Source organism: Psammomys obesus, unplaced genomic scaffold (genome assembly GCF_907164565.1).
Source record: "Psammomys obesus unplaced genomic scaffold, mPsaObe1.curated_primary_1811, whole genome shotgun sequence".
Taxonomy (NCBI): Eukaryota; Metazoa; Chordata; class Mammalia; order Rodentia; family Muridae; genus Psammomys; species Psammomys obesus.
Genome location: NW_026596079.1, coordinates 12,569,338 through 12,593,804, shown reverse-complemented (window position 1 = coordinate 12,593,804; position 24,467 = coordinate 12,569,338). Strand labels below are relative to the sequence as shown.

At 43.1% G+C, this 24,467-nt stretch overlaps 1 protein-coding gene across 5 annotated transcripts in view; it reads right to left on the bottom strand.

Annotated features, from left to right (window-relative positions):
- The window catches only part of Asap1 (ArfGAP with SH3 domain, ankyrin repeat and PH domain 1), a 315,053-nt gene that overhangs the window by 47,854 nt on the left and 242,732 nt on the right, over positions 1-24,467 (bottom strand). For all 5 annotated transcript variants that reach the window (XM_055626359.1, XM_055626361.1, XM_055626360.1 and 2 more), the window contains 4 exons: positions 23,127-23,227; positions 19,275-19,344; positions 3,973-4,060; positions 1,761-1,809 (listed from right to left, as the gene is read on the bottom strand). In XM_055626359.1, coding sequence (XP_055482334.1) covers positions 1,761-1,809; positions 3,973-4,060; positions 19,275-19,344; positions 23,127-23,227 — 308 coding nt within the window. The remainder of the gene's footprint in view (positions 1-1,760; positions 1,810-3,972; positions 4,061-19,274; positions 19,345-23,126; positions 23,228-24,467) is intronic.

The following is a 24,467-nucleotide window of genomic DNA, read 5'->3' as shown; positions in this document are numbered from 1 at the left end:
TCATCGTGCCTTTTCTGTTGTGATGGATTCTTCCTTTGACTGAGGAAGCAAAGTAAACCTCTACATTGCTTCTGTTGGGTATTTTGTCAGTTATGGGGAAAGTAACATAACAGCAGCAGATATAACTAATAGTGAGATACTATATGCATGGAACAAATCCTTTATTACCAAGCTATGTGCAAAACCTGAAAGCCCAACAAGCATAATGCACACTTTGAAAGGCTTCTAACGACACTATTTATTTACTTAGTGTGTTTTTTATATGTGTACTCCTGCATGCTGTGGCATGTGAATTTTTTTGATGGCACAGAAGAAATGTTCAGAACATGTCTTGTGAAATAGAGGTGAAAAACTTTTTAAATGAAATATCAAATTTAAACATGTATCAATTATGCCTTTATGTTTTTTGAAAAAAGTTAAAAAGGAATTTTAACCAAAATGTGCCTTGTCTTTTGAGTAAGTTTTTTTCTTTAGGAAAAAAAACTGATAGGAGGGGGTACATTTAATTTCCCAAAGATAACATAAGCTTGCATTATTTTTATTAATGAGAGAAAAGGCTCCAAATTTACTATTCAAAAACCAAAAAAAAAAAAAAAACCACAGCCAAATCATTGCTTTTTTACACTGAGAACACAGACTGCTACTGTCTATTTGCTTTTAGTTAATAACACAGAGGTTCAGGCCTGAGCCAACTGTTCAAATGAAATACAGGGTGACGGAATATGACGCAAAGCACAACCTACAAAACCTATGGAGTAAATGCAACAGCACAAGATTTAAAGCCAAACCAGGCTGTGATGCATTTGCAAGTCACACACTTGACTCTAGGTGGCGCTCACCTTCAGTTTGTTTTGAGAACAACCTCAGCTTTATTTCTATGTCCACACAGAAAATGGAGCATTGGGAAGTGAGTCTAGGAGTGGGAGGAGCATCCAATACACTTTAAATTACTTAGTGTTTGTCCTATTAGTCAAGTTAAAAACTAAAGATTGCTTTTTAGAGGAATTTTTAAAAATTATTTTCAATTGTGTGTGTATGTGTGTACATGTGTATGCAGGTGACTAGGTTGGAAGCCAGGTCCCCTGGACCTGGAGTTACAGGTGGTTTTGAGGCACCAATGTGCTGGGAATTGCACTGTAGTCCCCTCTGGAAGAGCAGTGTGTTCTCTTAACTACTGCCATTTCTCTAGCTCAATCCAAGAAACTAGTTTCAGCAGGGTTGATGGCAGCACTTCATCCTGGACTCTTACTAGATCTCACAGTGAGACTAGGCTCAGTAATGTGGTACCCAACCTAGCTCTTCACACTGCACCAGGTTTCCTTTAACTGGGCCATGTCCAGAGAGGACACTGCTTTGTCTTCCATTAAAGCCAGCCTCTTCTGCTTCTCTCACAAAAACAGCTCAGCTTCCAAGTAGCATCCATAAACACTCTCCAAAGGCTTACAACTGTGACCAAACATCAAGCAGGACACCTAAATGTAGGTGGCAACATCACAGGATGACCAAGGCTGTTCTCATAGAGCTCAGGGTCTCCATATAGCTGTGCATGGATATGGACCAGAGGAGCACAGAGCTGTGTGAGGAAGCTACACGCAGAGAGGAGGGAGCAACAGTTCTAGTGGTACTGAGGCTGGGCCAGGTGTGCAGGACAGATGGAGAGAAGAGCAAAGTATGAAGGCCCAGAGGCAAGAAAGCAGTGTGACAAGCTACCAGGGTACTTTAGCTTTAAACTACTGCACTGTCATTTTGAAAGTACTTACGCCACATAATCCTGCTCATCTTCTGCCTGAAAGTGGTATGTTCTATTATCTAAAACACAAAAATACAACATCTCTGAAAGGAGAGTGTCTGCAAGCATGCATAATGCAGTTTTAAAGTCCCTGCAAAAACACAAACAGTATTTTATGTATAAGCAGCTTAACAACTCACTTTACTAATATTATTTTCCTTAAGAACAAAACAAAGGATCACAAATACCATGCAAACCGTAGGCATTTTTGTTTGTTTGAGACAGTCTTGCTCTGTATAGCACAAGTTCAATACAAGACTGGTGTTGAACTGGCTCTCTTGCCTTAGCCTCTTTTGTACTGGGACCTGTATCACTACACCTGTGATGCCTCTTTGACAGACCAATCAAGAAGGGGACAGGTCCTATCTGACCCAGAGAAGTTTCAGAGGCAAATTGGCACAAGCCAGTAGCTCCTATCTAGAAAAGACTCCCTCTCCTCTCTGGAATTCCAACTACAGCAAGGACACTGCACTCTTGGCCATGCCTGGGCTGCTTTCCAGCTGAATAAGGCTCCAGGGAAGACAGCTCAACACCTGCCTTCCAAGAAGGCCTAACATTGATACAGTAGCCAGGACGTCCATGAGGGAAGTTCATTTAAAAAACCCAGGACTATACAAGGGCTTTAACATATTTAACTCAAGTGACACAGAATACTTCCTTATAAGTGCTCCAGGCAGGCACTCCCATTCAGCGTCCTAAGAGAGCAGGGCACACTTTAGAGAACACAGGTGTGGTAAAGCCCTCCTTACTGCTGGATGACCTGGCCCAACTCACCCACCCAGCCTTTCCTTCTGCAAAATGGGAAAGCTGATGACCTTCCGTGAGAATTAGCAATACACTTCACAAATGCATCTGGCAGATTTAAGACACTCAGTAGGTGATGCCTATTAATAACCAAGTCATATAGGAATTGCCATCAATGATGCGAGTAATCACAGGGAATCTGAATTGCACAGAGGTGCTGCAAGAGACTCAGTGTCTACATGAAGATCCTCACAATGACTCAATCATAGGACCTCATCAGAGAACTTCAAGGGCAGGACTCATAGGTCATTTGGCTCCCAACCTGCCATGGCGTGCTTTGACTTGGTGTTGAAGTATTTCAGGATGGTACAGAGTGACTCTGGTCTATCTTATCTGGTCTTGAGGTGCTGGGGAGGGAACTGTGCATGTGCCAACAGTTCTCTCTACGGAGCCATTCAAGCCCTGCTGAGTCTCACTTCTGGTAGAGAAGTGTAGGAGGAGGCCCCTCAGCTGCACAGTGAATCAGTAAGTACAGGCCAACAAACAGTACCTCCCACCAAATGCTGAACAGAGGACACAGGAGACAGGTAGAGACAGGTGGCTGGTCTTGCTCCCAGGAAAAAAGCAAAGTGCCACACAGTGACGAAGTGAGATGTGTGGTGACAACAATTCAATGAGTTTCAAAGCAACCTTGTGAAGCAAGGGAGCTGAGTATTCCTGGAAGAGCCTGGTTTTGCGAAGGATGTAATGGAGAAATCAGACATGTTCCATCAGTGGAGTACCTGCATCCTTGCATCTACACCTCATCTTTTTAATCCGGAGGGCCAAGCTGGAATCACTGACAAACTAAAAGTGTCCGGCATTCACACCAACACATTTACCTTTGCAGATCAATGAGAGACATGGTGATATAACCAGAGAACTTGTCTGAGGAGAAGTGCAGTTCTAACTTGTCTGAGTTAGAAACAGTTCAATGAGCTAAGCCTACAGTCTTACTCTTTTCTGAGACAGGGTCTACTCTGTGACACTGGCTGGCTTGGAACTTGGGTAGAACAGGCTGGCATCCAAACTCATGAGAGCTGCCTACCCCAGCCACGCACCATCACACCCTGTCATCTATCCACCTTCTAAACACAGTCACACAGGATACAGCAAAGCCACCACAGTGCAAACCCAGAGACCAGAGGTGGGGCAAACCTACAGACACAGTGACTTGACAAGCTGAGGCAGGGTTGCTTGAGTTCAAGGTTAACTTAGGGGACAAAGTAAGATTCAGCCTCACACAAGGAAGCAGGCAAACAAAAGGATGCCCAGGGGCCTCCCTAAACAAGTTGGGGGTTAACTCCGAGGAGCCCCATTTTGGAAAGTTTTGGTGTTTAAATACCCAGACCTGTAGAGGGCAGAACCACAGTCACCCATTTGGTTTTAAAAAGACTTACGTGATATCAGGTCAAAAGACTTCTTGTCCTCTGCATTTGGTTTCACCTGGCAGGTGAGAAGGTTTAACTTAGCAGGCTGCCTGTTAGACTGTAAAAGAGAAAGCAGAGGTTATATAGGCAGCATTCCACTCACCGCCTCAATGCAGCATGAGTTCAGAATGCCTGCTTGGGGAGAGAGGGACACAATTTTAGCAAGGCACAAAACAGGTATCAGAGTTCACCATGATAAAAGACATGTCCTTTAAGTTTCTGCCCTCACATATAAGTAGTAAGCAGTCTTGTCAGACCCCATTAGAATTCTGACCTCAGTAAACAGGGTAAAGCAAATGAGTTGACCTACTCAATGTCTTTTAACCATACACAGGCATTCTGAAGGTCAACCAGAATGGAACCATGAACACTCTGCCTCACTTCCAGTGCAGACTGGGCAGAATCCTTGAAAACACAGCTTTGTAGAACCTGAATATCCTCAGGCACGCAGCTGAAACTTCTAAAACCCTGTCACTGTGCAGTGTCAAAGACTTGTATTTTTTTTTCATTAATACAGGATGGCCCCAGCAATGAGTTACTCCAGTGCCGACGTCCTAGGCATTTGTGAATACTGCTTGCAATATAAAAGTTACTTAGCTTCAAAATACACAGACAATTACTACTGGTAAGGCATATGTGTAATGAGCCCTAGTATCTGAAGAGAGCAAAACATGGTAAGAATTTATACTACTTACTAGTAAATTCTCAGTCACACATTTAAAATAGACCCTATAGACATCTTGAAAGTAACTCAGAGAATACAGTACACAATCACTCTGGCCCTCCTGCCTGCACTTGCCTAGGTCCTGTGCTTCCTGCATATGTAAGTAAAGAAAGAATTGTCAAGTGTCTGAACTTAGCTGTCTTTCAGCATGAGAAGTCTATGGAACTTTCTGGTTAGACCTATATGTGTACTTTTTATGACAGAGGAGAGGGCACAGGGATTTCACAATCATTGTATGCACTTTGATTTACAACTGAAAACAAGTACAGAAGAGTTACATCTAGGAGGAGCCAGTGATTACTGTGCTACACTGCCATCAGCTGAACCGAGAATGGAAGGCAGGAGCTACATGCCTGTGAGGGCTTCTTAGACCTGGGTTTGGCTTGCTAACTGCTACATACTGAGGCCCATCTGCTGCGAGTCCTACGTCTCCTCTTTTTGGATGTTTACAGTGTTTGCTAGTTCCCCTATGAATGACTGTGACATGTGACAGCCTAGGAAGGCTGAAAATGAAGGAAGGGACATTGGCTCATGGTAAGCCTTTATTATGTTCTGCTTGGAATATGAATATAAGGAAGGCTATAGAAAAGCTTAGGGGAATCAAGAGATGATTACAGGGGTGGGAAATGGAAACTTTGGAGATGGGATGAAGGCATCAAACCACTTAGTTCAGAGGAAGAAGGGTAGGTGTAACCTTACCTCTACAGTACATAAAGGTGCCATTGAGAAGGTTGGGCAGCTGTTGTACATTTGTACAAGTGAAATGTACTTAAACGATAGAAGATTTGGGCCAGACATAGGAAAACCTTCCCAAGCTTAAATTGGTTAGGTATAATAAGAGGTTTCAAGATTCCTTTTAAAATATCTTTTAAAACAATGTTCAGGATTCTTAGGTAGAGAAATCTGTTTTTCAAAGTTTTTTAAATTATTTTTTAAATTTATTACAATTTACTCACTTTGTAGCCCCTCCTCCCTCGTCCCCTCAATCCCACCCTCCCTCCCTCTTCTCCTCCCATGCCCCTTCCCAAGTCCACTGATAGGGGAGGTCCTCCTCCCCTTCCATCTGACCCTAGCCTGTCAGGTCTCATCAAGATTGGCTGCATTGTCTTCCTCTATGGCCTGGTAAGTGTGCTTTCCCCTCAGGGGGAGGTGATAAAAGAGCAGGCCACTGAGTTCATGTCAGAGACAAACCCTGTTCCCCTTACTATGGAGCCCATTTGGAGACTGAGCTGCCATGGGCTACATCTGTGCAGGGGTTCTAGGTTAACGTCATGAATAGTTCTTGGAGTATCAGTCTTAGAAAAGACCCCCGTGCCCAGGTTTTTTGGTTCTGTTGTTCTCCTTGTGGAGCTCTAGTCCCCCCCAGGTCTTTCTATCTCCCCCTTCTTTCATAAGATTCCCTGCACTCTGCCCAAAGTATGGCTATGAGTCTCAGCATCTGCTTTAATACCCTGCTGGGTAGAGTCTTTCAGAGGCCCACTGTGTTGGTTCCTGTTTTGTTCTTTGTTTTTGCCCTCTTTTGATGTCTATTGTGTTTGCCTTTCTGCATGAGGATTGAGCATCTTACCCAGGGTCTTCCTTCTTGCTTAGCTTCTTTAGGTCTACAGATTTTAATATGTTTATCCTATATTATATGTCTAATATCTACTTATAAGTGATATACCATGTGTGTCTTTCTGCTTCTGGGATACCTCACTCAAGATATCTTTTCTAGATCCCACCATTTGCCAGACAATTTCATGATTCCCTTGTTTCTAATTGCTAAGTAGTATTCCATTGTGTAAATGTACCACAATGGAATCCATTCCTCAGATGAGGGGCATCTGGGTTGTTTCCCAATTCTGGCTATTACGAATAAAGCTACTAAGAACATGGTTGAGCAAATGTCCTTGTTGTATACTTGAGCACGTTTTGGATATATGCCTAGGAGTGGTATAGCTGGATCTTGAGGTAGCACTATTCCTAATTGTATGATAAAGAGCCAAACTGATTTCCAAAGTTGTTGTACAAGTTTACATTCCCACCAGCAATGGAGGAGGGTTCCCATTTCTCCACAACCTCTATAGCATGTGTTGTCACTTGAGTTTTTTATCTCAGCCACTGTGATGCGTGTAAGGTGAAATCTCAGGGCCCTTTTGATTTGCATTTCCCTGATGACTAGGGATGTTGAGCATTTCTTTATTTGTTTCTCTGACATTTGATATTCCTCTATTGAGAATTCTCTGTTTAGATCTGTACCCCATTTTTTTAAATTGGATTACTTGATTTGTTGCTTTTTAACTTCTTGAGTTCTTTATATATTTTGGATATTAGCCCTCAGTTAGATATAGGGTTGGTGAAGATCCTTTCCCAATCAGTAGGCTGTCATTTTGCTCTGACAACAGTGTCCTTTGCTTTACAGAAGCTTTTCAGTTTCATCAGGTACCATGTATTGATTGTTATAAACCCACACACTTATGGACACCTGATTTTTGACAAAAATGCCAAAACCATATAATGGAAAAAAAAGTATCTTCAACAAATGGTGCTGGTCTAACTATCTATCTACATGCAGAAAAATGCATACTTACCACCCTGCACAAAACTAAAGTCCATGTGGATCAAAGACCTCAATATAAAACCAGACACACTAAACCTGTTAGAAGAAAAAGTGGGGAAGAGCCTTGAACTCACTGGCACAGGAGATAACTTCCTGAGCAGAACACCAACAACACAGGCTCTAAGATCAACATCAATAAATGGGACCTCATGAAAGTGAAAAGCTTCTGTTTTTCAAAGTTTAAGAAGCATTAGACAACATTTATATTGAATGAGGCAGAAAGCTAACAAAGTAATTTGAAGTCTGGTGTTCGTAGGTGCTACTTATCATCAGACACATCCAAGCAATAGACACAAAATCTTAAAGACCAGTGAACTCAGTATTAGCTGCACATAGGCAGGTCAAACAGCACCACTCACTTTCTCATTGCTAAGTCTTCATTAATTCACACTGCTGCACAGCTTCCAATAAGGGCGGTATGTGGCTTACTCCACAAGTGACCCACAATTCCATTAGCAGTAACGCTTGGGTGTTTATCTCACAGAATTGTCAAGTCTACTTGTTGCCAAATCCACAGGAACTTTCAAGTGACAGGGCACATCTTGTCATACCTCACATATACTACCCCAGGCTGAGTTGTAATAGATATAACAAACACAACAGCTGACAGACCCAGTGCTGAGTGGAGGGCCATCAGAAAAGGGCTTGGGGGTGGGGATGAGAAATATTCTAACAGCTTGTAGCAGAAGCACAGAAATCACTACACTAATAACGGTAACTCCAGATGTTTGTATAACTTATGACATTTTAAAAACACTTTCTTGACATTTGGGCTAATTATAGGTATACTGATGAAAGAAGACATAATCGTGGAACCAAACAACATGGCCAGGCTTCATCATGGTGTGACAGTTCAGGAATTACTTTTACACTGTCTCCTTCCACACTCCTCCAGGTCCTCCTTTCCAGTGTCTAGAGGCCCTGGTCACTGAGCCATATGTCTCCCACATGCTGCTCTCTCTGGCTCTCGTCACTCTTTGTCTTTCTTTCTACTACTGGTCTGTTATTTGCTCACTAAACTATACCATGTATAAAGCAAGCCCTCAAATATCAATCAAGGAACCACATTTTAGGAACCTCACACATACCTCTTGTACAACCTAAGAAATGCTTTCAGGTTTTTTGTTTGTTTGTTTTTTTAACTAGATTAAGTGAGGGAGGAAGAGAGACATTAACTAGCATTCCTAATGTGCTGCATAAGGACAGTGGCTGAGTGGATGAGAGCTTCCACTCTTCCTATTCTACTGTGCAGAACAGCATGGAAAGGCAGAAATGATGGCAGACTGCTGCTTCTCACCCAAATTCTTAATTCATCTTGATGAAAAGAGACATTTTAGAATGTGAAAACGTTTCTCACTCATCTGACGGTCACTAAAGCCTCTTCCACATCTTTAAGTGCATGTGAAAAGCAATGCCATCACCAGCTCTAGGGAAAGCTGATTATATGGAGTGCATGCCTGCTGTTCAGGGGCGCTGGGTCTGAGTCTTGGGGCATCCACTAAGGACTCAGATTAAGTGAGAGGCACCTTGCAGTGAGGATCCTAGTAAAGCTGAGTGTGCACAATCCAGATGAGTTGGGGAGGGTGAAGCGCAGCAGGTGCCAAGGCCTGGGGCAGAAAGAGGGACAGGTGACATGAGCTCTTGCTGAGCTGAAAGGACTGGGGATGAGGCTTCCATACTCTGAGAGTCCTTGCCTGCTGCTGAAGAAAGATATTCTGAGCAGTGGCCGTGCAGGGTAGAACAGGAGTGGATGGTGGAGGGTAACAAGATGAGCAAGGGTGAGCATCTCAGTTAGAGGCACAGCAGAGGCTGGAGACTCCGGATACGGCCGACAGAGACTTTAAATTCATGATTCAAAAATAAGCTTTCCATCTAGGCCCTGGATGATGAGTGGGGCAATGGCTAGTGCTCCTGAGGGGTCTCTAGCGGGGCCTCCTTCAGAAGTGCCTGCTCCAAACGCAGTTGCCACACCTGTCAGAATTGAAGATTTGACAGCTCAGGGCTGCCAAACTCCCAGGCTTGGCCTTTTCAGATTCACCTTTCACTAAACTAATATAAACTCACCTAAGAAAAGCTACAAGATACTGCAAAGGAGAAACTGGACCTGTTTAATCATAATTTTATAGCCGCTGCTATTACCCTGATTTTAACAAAATTTCTCTGAGAACCTTGCTTTTTATTTTTAAGCATACAGTGGTTCAACTTGTCTGTATTGTTCTGATACTGCTTTTCAACGGACTCATCTGAGGGCAAACATTTAGTTTCTGATATGAGAGATGTTTCAAATAGGGAGCCCCTAGGTACACTCCAAGAAACAGAGGGGGCAAGGCTGTCTCTGCCTGACATGCCACTCAGCTAGATGAAACTGGACACGCGGGCAGAATGGCACTATCAACTCCACCATGAGGCTTTGCCTCGGGAGGACAAGAGAGCCCCACTCACTCGTCCCGAGGCAGCTCAGTGTGTACCACCGTGCAGCTTATAATGAATCTAAAGAGTTACGGGCACAGGCCTCCTTCTCTGTCCGCCAAACACAGCTGCTGGAACTGCTGCTCAGAAATGAAAGCGCATCCCCAGTCATCCTGTTAGACTGTTCTGCATCACAAATAGGACGCAAAGAATATTAATTACTTTGGAAATAAGCCTGACCCCGCCAGGCTTGGGTAAAAATAACATAAGTCTCTTTGTAGTTGCTAAGCCAGTGCTTGGAAACAGAGATGCTCTGACTGTTAGTCACTTCAGAATTTTCATTCAGTATGAGCTGCCTACAGTCTCGAAGGGAACTTAAGTACTGGACATGTGCTCCACAACTGCAAAAAATCCCTGGTAAGAAATCAAGTCCACACCAAACACCTGTGACTGAGAAAGACCTACCAACACAATTTCAGCATAGGAAAGAAACCTGCTTTTGAAGGGTTGGGGGAGAAAGACAAAAATTTTCTTTATAATCTCTTAAATTGCAGGTACTTTACTCTCATGTAATTCTTGCAATAACTCCATGAACTAGGTATGTAGGAAAAAATGAGGCAGGACCTGCTGGCCAGCCTACCTGGCACACTGGGCTTCTAAGCAAGAAGCACAGCACACCATGCTCCTGAAGTCAGAACACTGAAGTGGCATGAGTAGCGGTAGCTGGCCTGTTGACAGATACGCACTCTCCACATCTCCTTGAATGTGCTTCTTCCTGGTGGTAGGTGCACTCACTGTCTAGTCTGAGGAACTGTGCTAGCAAACCATAGTCACTAGGCTTCCACCATATAAATGGTTGTTCAGTGCAATGAAGCAGATGCTGTTTCCTGAAACTGTCTCCCGAGTGGTTCTTTTCCCACCTTCTGCTGACCCACAGACACTGTAGTCTTGTTGGGGGATGCTCCAGTAATGACAGCATAGGCACTGTTCCTAATCCCAGTTTATAGGTCAGGGGTCAGGAAGATGAGGCACGCCAACCTGTGTTACAGGAAGCACAAAGGAGAGGGCGGAACCCATCTCATCCTACTTCCCACCTTGCCTCCTGGTGAAGGTCAGAGTTGGAACTTGCCAAGAATCTTTAGTGGCTCTCCTTTCCTGCTTCTTTCTGACCCTGAAGAGCCAGCTCTTCCATCTCCCCCTCACACCACGTGGTAGTCTGCTGAAAAACCCCACTATTCCTAACATGTTTCAGATCCCAAATTGTTACTCTCTGGGCACAAACAAGCCCCATCCCTTCATGTGGTCCTTCCCATGGCCAGAGAGAAAAAAAATTGGCTAACAGCTCATTCTAGAGGTCCTTACTTTTCCAGCTACTGTAACCATGGAACTAATTTCCATTGGGCAGGAGGTAAATGTAAAGAAGAAATACTTAAAAAGACATTTTCTTTTTCTCCATATAGTCCTAGCTGTCTTGGAACTCACTCTGTAGGCCAGGCTGGACTTGAACTCAGATCTGCCTGCTTCTGCTTCATAGTACAGGGATTAAAGGGCATGGGTCACCATGCATGGCTTAAAAGGCAATTATTTTCAAGAAAAATCTCTTTACTTGTCCCTTTATTTTGGGGAGTCTGTTATACTCTAGAGTCAACACTGAATGGTGTAAAAATACTGTAACTGGGGAAAATCAGGCTGTTAATAAGAAGTGCTGCTGTTACCATACCTGATGGAGGTGCTTCACATCTTGGTGTTCTGTCTATCTTTTAAAGACATTTCCACAGACACGTAACGAGTGCTTCTATTCATAGTGTATAGAGTGTAACTCAAGTAGGCCATTGAGATTTTTTTTTTTTTTTTGAATCGGGGTCTCTTTACGTAGTCCTGGGTATCCTGGAACTCACTATGCAGAACAGAGATCTCACAGAGATCTACCTGCCTCTGCTTCTCAAGTGCTGGGATTAAAAGCATATACCACTATACTGGGCTAGTAAGAAAAAAAAATTTTAATTTGTATTTCCTTTGTAACTACAGTAGCAATCCATTTCAATGCATGTCTTCCTACCCATCAAGAATTTATAAAACCCTGTACCTTCTGGACTCATAGTATTTGTATAAAATGTGTTAACTTGATGGTGAAACATCTGATCTATGATGATGATGATGATGATGATGATGATGATGATTACTTTTGAAGAGTCTGCTCACTTCATTATATCCACAAAGTGGGCAGGGAGCGGCGAATCCAGGGTGTCTAAGAGGTTTCTGTGACCCCACACAGCAAGGCAGTCCTTATGGGTAAGGATAGCCTCATGGTGTCAGGTCTGTGGTACCACATGGCAGCATAGAGGTTAACATGGATGTGTTATCTCTTACAACCACTCAGCATGCTAGTTTGCTCTCTGCAGCTGTGATAAACACCACTACAGACAACTTGGGAGGGAAGAGTTTATGTACCTTCCACTTCCTGATCACAGCCCATCAATGAGGGAAGTCAGGGCAAGAACCCAAGCAGGGACAGAGGCAAGAATCACAGGGGAATGCTGCTCAATGGCTTGTTTTTCATGGTTTGCTCAGTTTGCCTTCCCATAAAACTTAAAACTGCCAGTCCAGGGGTGGCACTGCCCAAAGTGGTGTTGGCCTTCCCACACCAATCATTAATCAAGAAACTGTCCCACAGAAATGCCCACAGACCAATCTGATGGAGGCAGTTCCTCAGCTGGAGCAGCTCTCTCGTCAAGTGACTAGTTTGTGTCAAGGTGACAAAAATGAACAAGCATATTAAGTACGTGGACCACACTGCAGTTCCCTGTTTGGCAGATGAGGAAACTGAGAGACAGAAAGTCAATCAATCTTGCTGTAGGTCTCATCTGGGGACAGCAGAGCATTAGATGAAGCATTGCATGAAAATTTACTGATTTATACACTAAGCCGCTCTATAACTTCAAACTTGTAAACCCAGGACTTTCAATCTCTTCAGGCTCATGAATGTCATGTACTGTAACACGTGGCTCCACTGTGGGCTTGCCCCACTTTCCCTAGCACACTGGAAGCACACAGAGTGATGCATTCCCACCAGACCTCCAAAGCACAGCATAAAAGCCTCAATACCATAAGCTTGGGGGGGGGGGCTGTGGCTTTGATCTGCACTCTTATATTTTAATACCTCAGTCTCACCCCCTTTTATGATACAAGTCTCTTGCAGTAGTCTCCTCCAATCTCTGTTCAACATGAAAGGAGGAGAGTAATCTGGAAGGTTTTCAAACCCAAGGCAGCATTAGCACTGGGACAACCTTGTTATTTCAGAGGATTTGTCAGAAGATTGCCAAAAATCAAGGCTGCCATGCTTGCTGTTCTTTGAAAACCAAAGAACCAAAGCCAAGTATTTTAGACAGACACTCTAAAATACTTGGCTTTGATGGAACCATACACTGGGAGCCACACGTTGAGACTCCTGTGGGTTTGGGACATTTAGAGTGATGCAGGAATGAGCTCATGCATTACTTGTAGGGCATGAGCAGTAGGATAGACAAGCCCCTCCTGAGACTCAGGATAGCCACCAGACCTAGACTCAGTTTCTACCTAGACTTGTATGAATATAGGCAGGAGCAAGTTTCTCAGCCCCTTTGAGCTCATTTTCTCAAAATGAAGAGGGAAAGTAATATCTTCTTGGCTGTGACAACGGAGTTAGGCTCCACTTACGATCAAAAAGCAGCACAGACTATTCAATCCAGTTTCTTCGGTTCAAGTTTGGCACTTACTGGTTATGGGGCTTCCTACTGTCTTCCCTTTGAAATGGAGACAACAGCTACTTGAAGTTGTTATGAAAGGTAAACAGCGAAGTTATGTGAATTGTGTAGCATATTGTGAGTGTTCATTTTAGTCCATTTTCTTACTACAATAAAGCACCTGATGGTAGGTCTCTTACAGAGGAAAGATATTTAGTCAACACTTTTGGAGGCTTAGAGTCCAAAGGAGCAAGATACTGACTCTGGTGCAGGTCTCTGGCTACTCACATCATGGCAGATGACATCATGTCAGGGTGTACATAGGAGGGACAAGACAGGACATGTGGTGAGACAAAAACTCAGAGAGTATCTTAGGGATCAGGCTTGTTCTTTCATAACAACTCATTCTTGTGAGAACTAACTTGGGGTCCTGTGAGAACTACATCGATACATAAGATAAACAAGCTTTCACAAGGTCCCACCACCTCAACACTGCCACGCTGGGAAATGAAACTTCCCAAAATGAACTTTCAGAGGGTATATCCGAACCATATCTAAGCCACAGCAGTGCTCAAATGTTCAGCCATGATTTTTATGAGCACCACTTATTTCCCACATAGCTACTCTAAAGGTGTCCAGATAGCTTATAACTCTTTTAGATTCCCTGTTACTATGTACTGTCTTCTGGAGATCTGTCCTCTAAGTCACTGTGGCTCAAACACTACATCGAGTCCTGTAACATGAAAGTTACAGAGGAGCTCACTACTGAATGGGCCTTGGCAGTGTGAGGGCAAGTAAGAGGTCACTGGGACTGAAATCCTCATGAATGTGAAGATTCAAAGCATGCAAAAGTAGTGAGAGGATTCCAAACAAACAGCAAAACAGCAGAAGGGAGGCTTAAATGACAGAGAGACTGAGGATTTAAAATGAGACCAGTTAAGTGTTTTGATTTAACTTTGTTACTCATGAAAGTGGCATTCTACTAGAGTAAAGGAGATGGTAACAACCAGACTTCAAAGTGGCCATGTTCTAACAGAGGCTGGCAAGTGACCACCAACCTTACCAGTATTCTGGCAATCTGTGCACCCCCATGTCACACCTCTCATCCTCTGATTAACTCTGGAGGAGGACAGATGTGCTCAGTGGTTCTACATTCCCAGTGAATGTCAGCATCACCTGCCAAGTGTTGTCTTTGTTCTCACGTGCAGCCAGGACTGAGAGCAATAGATTCATTTTGGCCAACTGCACCATCTTCTGATCATTTGTGACATTTATTTAAATGCCAGTGGATAAGGGTCTTTTGTCTGAAATAAATTGAACTGGTATTGCTAATACGTAACCTTAGGATTCAAGAAGTAAAGGGAAAGAACTTTCATCAGGACTAAGATAGTGAAGATCCTTGCTGAATGGATTAAGAAGGGTCCTGCAGAGTATCAGCAGATAGCTTTCTTACAAAGCTTGAGTTCAAAACGCCCTCCAATAAATGTATAAGGTGGACAGACCTATGAAGATGTTCTGTAGTAACCCTGACCTGCAAACAGTACTGCTTATTTCAATGTCTAAGTGATGCTGTAACTGTGGCCACATCTCCCATTTCTTTCCTTCATGTGACTGTGAAGAAGGCTCAACATTAGTTCCACTAGACTCACAGATGCACTTTAAGTTGGATCCTACAAATCAGTTCTACTTTTTTGCCTAAAAGAAAAAGGAAGGAGGTGGAGACATGGCTTAGCAGATAAGAGCACTTGTTGGATTCAGTTGCCAGCTCACAACCGTCTCTTACTCTAGTTCAAGGAGATCCAAAACCCAGTTGATCTCTGTGGGTTATAGGCACATGTGGTACACATACACACATGCAGGTAAAACACTTATAAACATAAATAAATAAATCTAAGAGATGGGGAGGATGTAGAAGTGCAGCATGGTGAGAAGTATTGCCTTGTGCTGGAGGAGATTCATTCAAGTGGATGAGAAATCAATACAAATAGAAAGTGAAAAATACTATGGGTTCAAGAAAGTGCAGCAGGCAGTTACTTTGATGGCACCTCTTTTTGTTATCCAGGAGCTGTAAGCAGCAACAGTGCTCCAAAAATCCTCCTTTACCCTGCAAACTCTATCCATAACAGCTTCATGAAGGTCCTTCAACATGGTGTCCAGGCTCGTCATTTTGGACTGAGCTTTCTCCTTTGGAGAAGAGGCTACTCACTTAGCTGTAGCATGACACGCTCAGCTCTGACTACATAGGGGTAGCTGCCCCTTCATTTTCTCTGGACAGTACCTAGTCCAGTGCTTGGTTCATAAAGAAATCAATACTTTAATGAGGAAATAATGCATCTGAGAAAGGCTCCAAAAGATTAACTCATCCGCATTTTATAGCCTGAGTCTAATAGTTACCAGCTCAAGTTTGTTCCCCTAGAATTTACAGTGCTGTTTTCTGATTTGCTGGAAAAACAAAACAACAACAACAACAACAACAAACCAATTTTCTCCTCCCAAGGACAATTGGGACAAGTGGAAGCAGAGGGGAGTCCAGAACAGGCTGAAAAAAAAAAATGCCTCAAAGGCCAGTCACAGAAGCAATGAATTAAAGACACTGCACTGAAGGCGTCAATCATCCTGTAGGCCTCTCTGTGCTTCCTCCATGAGTTGTCAGTGCATGTGGTAAAGCCCTGGCTGGAGAATTCTGACTTGCACGCTCTGGACAGGCCTGAAAGACAGCAGTCCTTGAGAACTGTCCAATGATGCAGAAAGCCCGAGGAGACACCTAATTCTTCCTCTAGGTAAGTGTCCTGAGAGGGAACAGAACTGCTGCCACGCCCCCTCCCCAGGTAGAAATTTAATTTCTATGCGTAAAAAATTGTGCCTCCAACTGACTTTGTAAAGTATGCCTCATAAAGGGAGCGGCAATGTGTAAGGGTTCCAATAAACCACAGTTTAACATCACAAAGGCAGCAGCACATAAGGAAGACAAAGGAGCACTGGCAATAAAAGCTGACATTTACTGAGCCCTAATTCTGCCCCACATTCTGTCCTGATTACTCATAATCAATGAACGCAATCTTTACAACCACCTATGAATCAGGCACCATTAATGGCTCCAATTTACACAAACAGTTGTCACGGTAGATCCAGTGTCAGAGAGGGGATTCACCCAGAAGGTCCATCTCCAGGGTTGTGTATGGTGCAGTTCCACCTCAGCTCACTGAGATGACAACAACCATCAAGTTTAAGGAATGCTCACTGTCATCCAGGATTACCTGACTGCCCAGCACTGCCACCTGGGCCTTTTGTAAATGAGGAAGGGTGAAGAGCACAAGCATGAAAGGACCTGAGGCTTATTTAGTTGCAGCTGGATTCACAGGGCTGCACTCTTCTCCTCTTGTCATTAGCAGAAGTTTTGTGGGCCTCCTGCATGTGTTCTAGCAATAAGCAATTCCTCTACACCAAGCCATACTGTTAATCTCTTTCAGCTGCAAAAAAAAAAAAAAAAAAAAAAAAAAAAAAAAAAAAAAAAAAAAAAAATAAAAAAAAAAAAAAAAAAAAAAAAAAAAAAAAAAAAAAAAAAAAAAGCCTCCCAGAAGAAGGTGACACAGGTCACCTTCAGTCATTCTGCCTAGTCTAGTCCAGCAGTTCTGACTTCTCTGAGCACAGCCCAAACTGGTAGACTTCTGGGTGATATTAAGGTAACTTTAGGGCTATCTGAAGAAAAAGGAGACTATCAATTTAATAGCTGTTTCAGGGCTAATCATAAGGGAATCTGAAGGCATTTAAAAACATAAAATATCATGCAGCCAATTTTCAGATTCAAACAGAACTTCCTAAAGCCCTTGTGATGTCAATCCCCCGCAAGACCCAACCCCATCACTTAATGGTTCCTCCTAGAAGATGTCAGAGAATTCCCTATCTTGATGCTATGGTGATTCAATGATGAGGTATGACATCTCATATAAAGAGCACTGTTCACAGAAGTTTTAGAGACCCAGCAACAATCTAGCACCCGGAAGAAGGTCCACATATGATAAAAAGAGCAAAGCTGGGAGTCTGAATGTTACAAACTGCATGGAGCCAGTCATGGAGTGTAGTCTCTCTGAACTTTAGCCACAAACTGTAGTTTAATTTAAAACCATCCACTGAAATAAATATGGTAGCACACATATACAATCCCGGCTCTCAGAAGTGTGAGGCAGCATTGTGAACCTGAGATCAGCGTGGGCTATAAAACAAGACCTTCCCACAAAGGAAAAAGATGTATTCACTAAGTACCGACTACATTTACTGAGCACTTCATGTATGCCAGGCACAGTGCTAGCTGCTGGGACTCCAAAGATGAGCAAATGTGGTTCCTTCCTGCTTCTGTGAAAACTATCCTGTCCTGTGAGAACTGACAGTAACCTACATCCTGGGTGTCTTGAGGACTAAGTGAGGTTCTACTCTATAGGTTCCAATTCTTCTTCGAACCTGTAAGTGAGTAGGTATATAGTCTGTGTCCCTACTCTCTGTAGAAACCCCTGTCAATTGTTTGCCCTGGAAACTATTGGTTTTGGTTTTCACCCAAATTCTATGCGATCAGTGGTGTCTTTCTGTGAGGGCACGGCTGTGATGCACTTGCCAGCAGAAATGTCTGGACAAAAGAGAGAAAATGGAGAAACAGTAACAACTTGAGGGAAGGAAGAAGAATCAGGAAAGGGGCTCCTTTACCCCAGCTCCTCGTCAGTAGTAGACTTCAGGAACACCATCTGAGACAGCAGACATAGCAGCAAACTCCTGACCTCACAACATGTCCCCGCCCCATCTCTTTTAATCCTATTGAATTTTTTTGAGCTGAACATTTTTCTCAAGGTCACAGAGTAAATGGCATACTGGGACTCAGATGCAATCTGACAGATGCCACTGTCTATTCTTAGTCACCAAATAGTGTAGTCAATGTGTTATTTGTTATTAATTAGAATATACAGAAACAGTAGGCTTGGCCACAGTAATGTCCTTGGCAGGAAACAGAAAGAGAAGGGGAGAAAACTGCTTTGTAATTTACAGGCTTTTCAGGGTAACAACCAATTCTATTTTCCCTAAAGTAAGATTATAAAGTCAAGCCCTACTTGATGTAGGTTGAAAGAGAAAAACAAAACCAAACAACCAAATAAACAACCAACACAGCATTTCAGCCAGGCAGGTCACCATGTCACAAGAAAAAACAGTAACGGTAAAGGACTATGCTAAAAAAACATGGTCCAAATATATGAAGTACAGGAACCTCCTCTGTGCTGGCTAATTTTATGTCAGCTTATTCAAGCTAGAGTCATCTGAGAGTAGGGAACTCCAGTTGTGAAAATGCCTCCATAAGATCAGGCTGCAAACAGGCCAGCAGGGCATTTTCTTAATTAGTGATTGATGAGGCCCAGCCCACTGTGGGTGGGTCACTCCTGGGCTGGTGGTTCTAGCTTTTATATAAAAACAACAACAACAAAAACCAACCAACCAACCAACCAAACAAACAAAAAACAGGCTGAACAAACCATATGGAATAACCCAGTAAGAAGCACTCCTCCAAGGCCTGTGTGTTGGCTCCCGCTTCCAGGGTAGTGCTCTGTTTGAGTTTCTGTCCTGACTTCCTCCACCGATGAACTGTGATGTGGAAGTATAAGCCAAATAAACCCTTTCCTCCCCATGTGACTTTTGGTTGTGGTATTTCATCACAGCAATAGCAACCCTCACTAAGACACTGTCAAAAGTTCATGCTCGCTATATCAGCTCATTTGGCCCCTAGCTGAGGAAACTAGAAAGCACAAGGGCTGGCAGAGAAAGTCTTGGATACACTCACAGTTGCATGTGAGATGGTCAGGATCCCATTCTTGACGGCACATTTCCTTCTCTGCCACACTTTCCGGATCCTAGGAAGCAAGTTAAACAGAACTCGATATTGCACGTGATTCACTGTGGGGTATGCAATCATGCAGCAGGAGGCAAAACAGTAATTATGAAAAGCTGTCCTTAATAAAACTAGCTTCCTTCCCCAAACCACACACAACAGAAAAATCCTAGATGTCTGTTGTTATGCCAAGTTCAGATAGGAAGGCATGTAGAGAGAAGCTCGTGGTAGAACTGTTTTTGACCGTGAAAATGGAAAGAGAAACAGACTCTCATAGCAGAAGAAATACATTTAGTATAGTTCCCACACAGCTATTCCCGTCTCTGGGAATGGCAGTGCAGAGCTGCAGAGAGGACAGTGCTAATAGGGATTCCTAACCACGTCTGTGACTCTTTCCTAAGAAGGCACTGCTAGTAGATTACCTACACAATTAATAATAACGGAGTTAAAAAGGAAGACATCTACTGTGCAAGGAAGTGTCAGAGGCTGCCTCAGAATATGAAGGGAAGAGCTTAGGTTAGAACAGTCCATGTTCGGGGGTTTGTATACTTTCCTTTTAGGGGCACCAGAGTCCTCCTAGAGGGATCTCTTTGATGCTTCCAGGAAACTAAACTGTGTTAAGACCATTCATAAGCAGACATGACACATTTTGAAAATTTTGACCAAAAAGTTTGATGATAGTTAAAAAAAAAAAAAAAGAAAGCACCAAACAGCTTCTATCAACACGCTTTCACAGCATGCATGTATACATAAAGGAAGACAGAGGCACATGCGCACACATGCGTGCACACACAAAGAGGACACACACACACACACACACACACACACACACACACACACACACACATACACGGAGGCATGTGGCTGTTCTACTTGGGACTGTAGCCATATCAGGTCCACAGGAGCAGGGATACCCTGGGCAAGCAAAGGAGTGGGGCCTTCTGTCGTCATAAAAGCAATAGCATCAGGAGGCCACTGATGGTTTTCCAGGCCTGTAAAATCGTATTCTGTCATGCTTCCTCCCACTTCTTAAGTCAGTCTTGTAAGAGGACTGCCACAAACCAACTAAAAACACTGTGTTCATGTGTATTCAACTACCAGAAGCAGTCTGCTCCAAAGCATGCTGCACAGAGGGAAGGGAAAATCCACACCATCAGTTCAGGTGTAAATTGAATATATGCACATAATGCTAGTCTCTGCTGGAGGGAACAGGAGACATTAACTGAGAAACTGTCCTCAACTGCAGCCAGATGACATACTTTCTCCCACAAGTACTGATGAGGGCCATGTGTGATTAGAGGAAGCATCGGTCAATCATACCTGTACTTGGTTTACATCATCAGCTCTGGTGCAAGTGGTCCTGCATCTCATCCTACCCTCACAAAAACCTGTAAAGATCATCAGTAAAAGCACTCCTTACCTAGGCAACACCGCTCGCACCCCTCTCTACCAACAACAAACTGTTGACCTGGACGGATCGGTTCTTACCAGGTTGTTAGCTCTTTTTTTCTACCTGAGATGGCTAACGAAGTGCTTCCTGGTCACCAGAGGAAAGACTCCCAAGTCAGCCCTTGCATGAGTGGGGACTACTGCACCTGATCTTTGTGAGCACTTTTGACAGCACCCCCTGTCCCTGGGAAAGTGACCTCATGAAACTAAGGAGGTAACGGTGTTGAAGCTGTTGATTATTGGGGCTTCAGTCCCTGTGTCATCACTTGCCATACTCCCAGCAAAATTCTATGGTTTTGCTCATGTATCTTAACCTCTTAAAGACTCTCTTTACCTGTATCATAAAAATTATCTTGGATTATACTGAGAAAAAAAAGAAAATAAAACAATCACTCCTTTGGCTCTTACTATATCTTAGTAAGCACCTTTGAGGCATAAAGTTTTAAAGCTATTTAAAAATTAAAATTGTTCTTTCAAAAATTTTTTTAACAATTTTTAAGTGACAAGTATTGCAAAAATCAAGTCTAAAATTACTCATGCCTTGTTTGAAAATGTAAATCATGCAACGTCAAGTGCTTACTGTTAACAAAGGGGCCTGCCTTTACGTAGAAAGATTCCAGTATTTTTCCCTTCTCTACAGACCATCAAAAGCAACTCTAGATTACTAGAGTTATTCTACCAGTGTGAATGTGAAGGATGGATATACCGTCTTCTTTTCCAACTCTAAGATAAGTAGCTCTTTCTTCTCTTCTCTTCCTTCCCTGCTCTTTCTGGTACAAAATGAATTGAGAGTCTTGCCCATGTTGCCATCGAACCACCTCCTTTATCTTTCTTCATCTCTCGCCAACAAATGGCTGCATGACAGCCATGGCACGTCCCCTTAGCTTTTACCTCCTAGCATCTAGAAGTCAGCTTCAGATGCTGGAATGTTTGATGTATGTGTGCATGTGAAATGAATGTGTGAAGGGGGAACAGACTGAAAGCAGGAGTTGGGAACATCTTATGCCAGTTTACGTCTTGACTAGGTCCACAGGGGTCAACAGCAGTATGGCCCTTTTGAGGGACAAAGGGGAAAAACATCTGACAGTAAATCAGAACACCCAAGATGAAGTCTGGGCTCTGTCACTGCCAGTGCAGTGTGGAGGGGTATGAGAGGTGCAGCAATACAGAGCAGATGCTCACAGAGATGGCTCCTGGCTTCAATTAAACAGTACTTATGAAACAGGTTTCATCCTTGAGCAGAAGCAGCCGAGACAGCAAGAGGCTTATTATTTTTAGTTAGAAAAGAAAGGGTGTGTGATAAATCGGTTGTGACAGAGACAATGTCATGGATTACCACCATGGTTGGGGTTTGGGCAGCCAGGTGCAATCTCAAGTAGAGAAAATGACAATGATAAAGGAGAGCTGAGTTTCTCCCTTCCGAGATGTGCACATTACAAGCCAAAGGGGTTACCTGGATGCAGAGCAATCCTTCTTTTTTTTTTTTTCTTTCCATTTTTTTATTTTAATTAATTAACAATCCTTTTTTTTAAATTTTTAAAAATTTTTCTTATTAGTTACATTTTGTTAACTCTGTATCCCAGCTATATCCCGCTCCCTTATTCCCTCCCAATCCCACCCTCCCTCCCTCATCTCCTCCCTGCCCCTTTCCAAGTCCTCTGATGGGGGGGACCTCCTCCCCATTCATCTGATCCTATTTTATCAGGTATCTTCAGGACTGGCTGCAAAGCCCTCCTCTGTGGCCTAACAGGACTGCTCCTCCCTTGGGGGGTGGGGATGCCAAAAAGCCAGCCATTGAGTTCTTGTTAGAAATAGTCCTTGTTCCCCTTACTATGGGAAATGAATTGGTTACTGAGCTACCACGGGCTACCTCTGAGCAGAGGTTCTAGGTTATATCCATACATGGTCCTTGGTTGAGTGTCAGTCTCAGGAAAGACCCTGTGCCCAGATATATTTGGTCCTTGTGGAGCTCCTATCCTTTCCCCATCAGACTAACACCCCTTCTTTCATATGATTCCCCGTACTCTGCCAAAAGTTTGGTTATAAGTCTTAGTATCTGCTTTGAAACACAATCCTTCTTTTAAAGACAGCAGGTTAGGTCAACTATCTGAGGAGAACTGGCTCAGAAAGCTTTTTTAAAATTAATTCTTTATTTTTTTAATATTAGTTACAGTTTATTAACTTTGTATCCCAGCTGTAGCCCACTCCCTCACTCCCTCCCAACCCCCTCCCCCCCATTACTTACTCAGAAAGCTTTTAAGTATGTTTTTCTAACAAAAGCCTAGATACATCCCAGGGGGAACACCGCATGAACATGGTGGCCCCACACTGGGCTAACCACGGCTGGACACATACCCATCACTCTTCTTCAGCAGGTAGCCCTTCTTTTCACTGCCATACTCCTTGTTGCCCTGGAGCTGATGCATGCTGTACCCGCCTTGCCGGCTCTGAGAGTCCTGGAAAACAGAATCACAGACTAGCAAATGCTGGAGACTGCTTGCTTTTGCCACTGAGCCTTTGCCTATTGGTCTGTGCCTAGGAGAATTCTGGCCCTTTGGGAGCTGTCAGGTCTTTCCATTTTAACATGTAACAGGACATGTTAACATCTGCCAGACATATAAAGCAAGTCCTAGGCAGGGCCTAGACTCCGGGTCTAGTTCAGTAGCAGTTCAAACTCAGAAGAGACAGTGGGACTCAGCCTAGTTTCCACTCACAGCAGGAAGCAACAGGAAGGACTAAATGGGATTAGAAAGCAGGGACTGTGCAAGCTGAAAGTGCTCTTCCCTCGGGCTGCACCTGTTCTCCCTTTACTTATGTGCTAGAATCCTCGAAATAAAAGGACATCTTCATTAAAAGGTTTCTCAGCAGGGTAGCAACAAGTAGTATACAATTCTTCTAATATAAGTAACTATACATTGAACATCTATAATTAAAATATTTTAATCTTGAAACTTTTGAACATTAAAATATACAAAACAATCCTGGATTTGGAAGCATTTTAGGTGTCTGAGTTTTGTAATAAGATTGCCCAGTTGATAAACTATGCAAATATTCCAGTAAAGGAATACTCTGCCTACAGCCCTCTGTAAAAGAGACCCATCAATACTTTTAGTTTGAAATCAGGCATTCTATGGCACGAGAAGAGTACGATGTGATAAGGAGCATGCATACACCAGCAACAGATGCAAACAAGCCTGGCTTTATGTTGGCGCTCCGCTGGCGCCCAACCATGGACTGTAAAGACAGAAGGACGAGAAAAAGATCACACTATGAAAATCCAAGAAGTAAAAGACAGACAAAACAAAACAAAAATAAAGTTGAGCTGCAGCATAGAGAACAAAGGTCTCTAGACACACAGTAGGACAACACATTCCCACAAAATTTATTAACTTACTCTCCTAGACTTCGATCAGGAAGGGCAAAGCAACACAGAAAAAAAAAAAGGTAGAACATTTGAAAATAGTTAATTATGTTAAAAAGCTTTATCAGCCATAACTTAAGCAGTTTGTAAAATACACAGAGAAAACATCATTGTAATGATAAGCCAGAATGCATACCCTAGATGTTAGAACAGTAAAATACTTCTATACCAGCCAAGTTTTAGGTATTTTAGCTCACGTGTAGTGAGAAGATAAAGTCAATGAAGATGATGAGATGCACATCTCAGACAGATGTTAACACCTTTCAAAATATGGA